This window comes from Corvus brachyrhynchos, unplaced genomic scaffold, assembly GCF_000691975.1.
Source record: "Corvus brachyrhynchos isolate BGI_N302 unplaced genomic scaffold, ASM69197v1 scaffold61, whole genome shotgun sequence".
NCBI lineage: Eukaryota > Metazoa > Chordata > Aves > Passeriformes > Corvidae > Corvus > Corvus brachyrhynchos.
In genome coordinates, this window is record NW_008236478.1 from 9,188,937 (window position 1) to 9,195,685 (window position 6,749).

The window sequence follows — 6,749 nt, forward strand, 5'->3', positions numbered from 1 at the left end:
TCCCTACAGGATCAGCTTACTCTCAAAGTAAACCAAACTGCATTTCTTTGACAAACAGATTTCCAGTACTTTGTCTCGTAATTCTCCATGTGGCTCCATGCCTCACTGGCTGCTCATTGATGAATTCCCACTTTGAATAATGAATTAGCAACTCCTATTTATGGTGTTCATCACTGGAATCCACAAGTGTACACAGACCCAAAACAGTAACAGCTTCTAGTCATGTAGCTAATATTTAACTTTGTCATTTATTACTTTGAAAGTAGATCTTCATTTCCCAGGTAGGTTGTGTAAAATGCATGCCCTCATGGGTCCAAATTTACAATCCAAAGATTTCGGAACAAGAATACTCAGAACTCAATCATCTGGATTTCTATTTTTATGAAGTCATCTAAGAAGTCATAAGAGGAAACAGGATTCCAGGAAAAATATGATACAAATAAAAACAAGGAGACCGTCTTTGCCTCATAGGCCTTGGAGAGCAAGACGACAAGACAAGCAAGGCAATATGCATGGAAAGAGAGGCAGAAAAATATAAAGCTAATAGTACTAATACAAGAGCAACTTTTCCTAAGTCCCACTCCAGCATCTATCCATTCACTCTCTTCCACATAGCCACAGAGTTCTTCTCTAATTGCTCCCATAGAACTTTTAATGACTAGGATTACAAAAAAAATTAGGCTTATGCCCTATGCAGGGAGCTGTATTATCCCCAATTTACAAAAGGGGGAAACTGAGGCATGAAGCAACCTCATCTCTTCTCTCACATAAGCAGAGGGCAGGGACTAAAAGTAAAGCTGTTCCTTTGTTTCCTTACCAGAAAAGCAATCACTGTGCATTTTGCTAGAATAGAATATTGAGATTCTTAGGTAATTTTTGTTCTCAGGTGCTGCATTTCTGTGGAAACTTACCTTTTTAAGGTAACATAGAAATGCCAACTGCTTTTAAAAATTCCCTTTTCCTTACCTACCTTTTACTGCCGTAACTGTTGCTATGGAAACTGGAACTGGCCATGAAGCAGTTCTACAACATGAATTCTCACTTGTCAGTTTTACATTAATGTGCTACCTTCTAAGTCCTTTAATAAACCAGTAATAATTGTGTTGCCTAACGAGTTTTCAAATTAAACAAAACAAGAAAGCGTGCTTTCACTGAATGCTCTGCACAATATTTTGTAGGTGTGGTCTAAGAATTTTAACAGTGTGCATGATATGACTCTGTTGGTTAAGGATATGATCTTTAAACAGAGAGACAGTTTATTTGCAGTAAAAGCCCTAGTGTGTGTAGTTAGACTTACATAAAGGTGACTTATACCAACATGGGTATGTCTAGACTGCTGTCACAGAAGCACACTGTAGAGATACTGAGTGAATGGGTAAATCAGCCAACAGTGAGCTCTGTGCTCCCACAGCTCCTCAGGGTACTGCTGTGCATGTGCATGTTGTATTCCCTGTAGGTGCAGGAGGGAATGCTCTCAACCAGAGTAAGTGTTAACCTGGGCTGGGTGGCTACTGTGGAAAATATAAAGCATGCAAGCTTAAGACACAACTATTCTGTACAGATAGGCAGAATCAGAATCTGTGTGGCTTAAATCTAGACTCCTCCATTAACTTTAGCTTAACCTTTCTCTCTTGTAAAAACTGTAGGCTCCCTTGTGTTTATTCATCTTACTTCCCTGAGACAACTCATCTGAGAAAAATCCCTTTTTCCTGTTCTTGGGGAGCGAACACCATCAGAACACACCCTCCATCACAAGAGTCGAGCACTCCCTGCAAGGATCAACTTAAAAACTTCCAAGGACAGGTTCTTTCCAGAATAACTTACCTGTGTTTCCTGAGACAAGTTCCTTCCACCTCATCTCCACGGCTTTGCAGTTGTTCAGAGCTTTTGAAATGCAACAGGGGCAGGACTGATGCAGATACAAGTGTCTGCCCTTTCTACCTCCAAGCATAGAAAATCAGTGGACAGGGATTTTAGGCAAACTTTACACAAAAAACCACATCTAAAACACAGGAAGTGCAGCCTTGGAGTTGGAGGCAACAGAATTTGCATGTGTAACTATACAAACTGCAAAGCCCAAAGATGTAAACCTATTTTGGTATGAATTTTAAAGAGATATCCTAAAGAGCAACATGATCTCCAAACTCTCTTTTCCTTCCAGAACTCATCCAGCCCACACACTCAGCTGTCATCCTCAGGAGAACCAGGGTCTTTCTTCTGACTTAAGAGAAGAGATCACCTTTCCCACTGAGCTAGCACTGTTCCTTTAACCCTTTCCCAGCAAAATGAGCTTCTGGTGATACAGAAGATTTTAAGAAAATGGCCAAGCCAGTCTCTGGAATTAGATGCCATGCTTTTCCACATGGTCTGAAAACACCTTGTACTTTCCTTTAAAATACCCTCAAACTCGTGCCAAATAAGCAACTTAACCATATGTACTGCTTGATTGTGGGCAACTCCTGAAGTGAATTTGAATTTAGGAATCAATATTCCAAGCTACTTCTTCCATCCCTTGTTTTTAAGCATCACTTCAAACTGATCAATAATCAGAGCATGAATTTAAAAAGCAAATCTCCCCTGTGGCCAACCAGATCTTCTCAGAAACATAAATTAAAGCTTCAATTCCCCTCAGCATCACTTCACTCAGAATCTGCCTTCTTTCCCTGATTTACAGAGAGAGATATTCAGGGCATGGGGAGGGAGTGGGGAACACTCTACAACTCTTCCTTAATCCTCTTCTGTTTCCTTCTGCACAGGTACATCCCTTCAGCACCTGTTCAGGGCCCATATTAAGATCTGACTAGAAGGTACCTGACTCAGAGCAGAGCAGCAATGTAAGGAGCAGGGAAATCTGTAAGGAAACCAACTCTTGAGTCCTGCAGCAAGTACGGAATACACAGCAAATGAATGATTCATACATAGTTCTCTACTGCGAACAAACTTACCACCTCTTTAAGGCCAGAGTTTTCCACAGGCCTCTGAATGCAAATGCCAAATATTTTGTCATGCCTTTCTCTTAGCCTATATCTCACTGCAGCCAGGGCTTGGAGGGAGGCAGATAATATAACAAACCAGAGAGCTGGCACACATGGGGCTACTCACTGGCTTTCCTCATGCATATGGTTTATTTTTCCCTGCTATGTCAATCCTTATAGGGCTTTACCACTACAGCTGCCTCCTGGGAGTCTGCTGTTTCAACTATTACAGGGAAGGTGCAGAGGAAAGAAGGATAAATTCAATCTTTTGTACTCTTTTCAAGTTAAAGGTCTCACCTCCACACCATAAATTAAACAGATTAATTAAACAGACAAGCCTCTGCAGCAGCAAGCTCTCTCTAAGGATAAATATTGAACAACTTTGCTTTTTAACTGTTGCACATAACAGAGTTGTGATTATTCCAGATCAAACATCTTGCATGGTAACCTGCTTTAGGCCAACGTTGTTTCATCTATGTCTTGTGTTCTTCTGCAAGCACAGATATGGGTAGTATTTTACCACAAAAGTGACAAAGAATAAAAGACGCAAAAGGCAGCAGGCAGAGGAGGTTACAGTGGGTCTCAATGGCTTCTGTATTTTCTTTTCCAAAGTATCTAATTTATGTTTTACCATTTGTGATGTAGGAAGCAACTGAAACAGCAAAACAGTAGCTGATTTTGAGAATTCTGGTCTGAAGAGAAACCACAACAACAGGCATCAGTAGCACAGATGGGAATGCAGAGGAATGCAGACATGCTTGGCAACCAGTGGGCAAGGTTGCAGGATGGGGAAGGGATGCAGAACCCCATTCCTGAATACTACTTTATGGACAAAGGTGAGGACTGCTTTAGTAGTGGGAAAGCTGTCCAGATTGAGGAGTACATATTTACAGACAAAGGTACACCAGCACTGGCCAGGAAGGACAGGCAAATCCTTCTGTTTGTGTGTCCTTTCTCTAGGTGTTACGAAGTTCACATAAAAAGAAAGATCCACAGCTATTACCACATGAAAGCGTGCAAGATCAGTCTTTAAGCCAAAAAAAATCTCCTGAGATGACCACTGCTGTAAACAGTGATCTTGAGCAGTGACTTTTCTTTAGGCCCACTGGATGCAGATGTGAGGATGGCCAATACCTCATCCTACTCCAAGGAAAGAGCCCAGTTTCTTTTCCAGTTCCCCTGCTAGATTAGAATGTCCAGAATCAGTCTGATACCTTTCACTAGGAATAGCAAGGAAGTCAGCAAGAATATTAAAACAAGTATTTGAACAACTTCTCTGAAGCTGGACAAAACCAGCATCTGGAGAATCAGAAGGCTCTTTTTATCCCCATCTAGATCATACCAGCTAATGACAGCTTCTCACAGTCTCTCAACCTCTCCTTGTTATCTTTTCTCTTTAAAATACCATAAAATACCCTTCCATAGTGCTGATAACATCACTGTTACTCTCCAGTAGTTCCAAGACACGGTGCATCACCACTTCATCCAGAGAGGGGTTGTAGCTCTGCCGAACACAACTCAGGACATGAAGGAAATGGCAGCCTTTTTCAGCATCTGCAGAAAAAAGGAAAATGTAGTCAGGAATGGAAGAAAAATTTCAGTCTGTCTCTTTCGAACTATCGTAATACAGATCAGTCATGAAAATCCCAGAGCCCTAGATACTAAAGCAGACGTGTATATTCGGAAGAAAGAGATCCTGTCTGTCCCTACAGTTCTCCAATTATCAACTGTTCCCAGTGACTTTTCTGGGAAGTGTCAGGGCTGTAACAGTAGTAATGAGGGTGAAAAGATAACTCAGTCTTGCCAACTCTTAACATACAAGGCTCATTCACTACAACTTGATGAAGAGTTTAATAATGTAAGGCTACCTCCACTGTCCACCTGTGCAGGCCATCCAGTTTTTGCAACTTCAGAAGGAAGCAAATGAAAGTCATTTTTCTGAGACCCAACTTCACAACCCTCTAGGACAGCAGAGAGGTGCGTGGCCAGGGCCTGTAACCGCTGGCCCAACGCTGGCATCTTGTGGAAAAACTGCTGCACTGCAATTGCATTCACCTCGCAGTGCGATCCCATCCCGGCCTCTCAGAATACTCAGACAATTACAGGAAAAGAAAGTCAGGGAACATCAGTATCAGATTTTATCTCCTTTTAAGTGGAATTAGCCCTGCAATGTACAAGAGAACAGAAGTTTAAAATAACCCCCTTTGCTAGGGGGAAGCACAGAGGTCCCTCATGGCTGCACACCGCTATTCTATGCCAGGTGGAGCACTGTTTGAAGCTGTCCCCAGTAATCATTTCCTCCAACAAACCCTGTAACCCACTGATCATCAGTGCTGCAAGCTCCCAGTCCCCCAAGTGCTGAAGTTCACAACATATTTCTTCTCAGTGGCTAACAATGGAAAACAGGCATAGATCAGATACATCAGCACAAATTATTTTCCTTCTCCTTAGCTCACATGATGCAAGGCAAGTTTGATAAGGGTACTGAGACATTGCCATGGGCCAGGGAGGGCCCTATATTTTGTTGTGGCTGCCTTAGTTTTTTTTAGTTATTCTCTACTCTAGAATCTGCTGATCTCCAGAGCTGCCTTAGAACCTGCTGAGAAAAATCACTGGTAGATAGTGGTAAATAAACAGTTCAGCCTAATTCTGATCAGGCTGTGAGTCAGAAGTATCCAGCATGATAAAAAGACCTTTGCAGCCAATAGCCAGAAATGTGTCCTCCACCCTGGGAGAGGCAACTGCAAAGAACAGAACAATGCCTCTACCTGGTCATACTGACTGTGGTTGCAAACAAAATGGGTAGCTGCACTTTTCATTTGTCATAGGTTTGTCATAAGAAGGTCAAATTGCCCATCCCTGATCTAGAGTAACTTAAGTCTCAATGAATTACATTAATGACTCAAGTGTTACCTAACAGTACAATGTGTACTTTTCCCCTAGATGCTGGTGGAAAATGGCACTTTGGGGTAGCTGCAGGTGTGTACAATGATTAAGTAACCCCAAAACACTCCTGTCCCTCTTTCACTAACATCCTGGGTTCTTGCTTTTGTCCAGGAGCTGAGGGAAGCCAGGCTGTGATTAACTGTCCTGCCTGACAACCAACATCAGAGGGGACAGAGTTACAGAACAACTACCATTTGCCCACTGCAGATGTCTCACACAGGGTACATTCTGACAAATTTGACTTCAAGTGGTTCTGGTTTTTGTCCTCTCTACCATTAGTCTGATCTAAGTCTAAAAACAGAGCAAATTTATAAAACAAACAAATAAACAAAACAAAAACCAAATCCATTTTGCAGTTCAGTCTGGAGTCAAAATGAGCTGTCTGGCTGTATTAAGTTTCTAGATGGACCCACAGTGGTCTCTCATGAGTGCATTTAAGATCAGGAATTACAAGTGGAGCCACAGACAAGGATTTTCATGTGGGCACATTTCACATCAGGGCTTGTGCAGCTCTGAGTGGCACACTTAAGATTTTTTTTTTTAAATATGTACAATAGTTTCAGACAGCTGAAACTTTCAGGGTTGGGCCTGGGAACGTGTCACAACTACAGCAGTGGGGCAAGGCGTTGCCTGGAAAACTGGCAGAGAAGTAACTCATTGGAGAGAAGAGTTTGATTTCTCATAAATCATCCTTCTTGTCATGGAAGATTACTATTACTCTTGGAGGAAAACGGGTAGGAATTTCTTGCAACAAACAAGCGGAAGCCCTAGAAGTGAATGCCCATGTCGTTGTTTTCCCCCGGGAGCCGCGGGGGCGGCTGGGACCGC

The 6,749-nt window shown here is 42.2% G+C and overlaps 1 protein-coding gene across 3 annotated transcripts in view; it reads right to left on the minus strand.

Annotated features, from left to right (window-relative positions):
- Positions 1-229: 229 nt before the first annotated feature.
- Positions 230-6,749, minus strand: part of OBFC1 (oligonucleotide/oligosaccharide binding fold containing 1) — a 44,161-nt gene continuing 37,641 nt past the window's right edge. For all 3 annotated transcript variants that reach the window (XM_017726179.1, XM_017726178.1, XM_017726180.1), the window contains one exon: positions 230-4,529. In XM_017726179.1, coding sequence (XP_017581668.1) covers positions 4,372-4,529 — 158 coding nt within the window. In that variant the 3' untranslated portion in view covers positions 230-4,371. The remainder of the gene's footprint in view (positions 4,530-6,749) is intronic.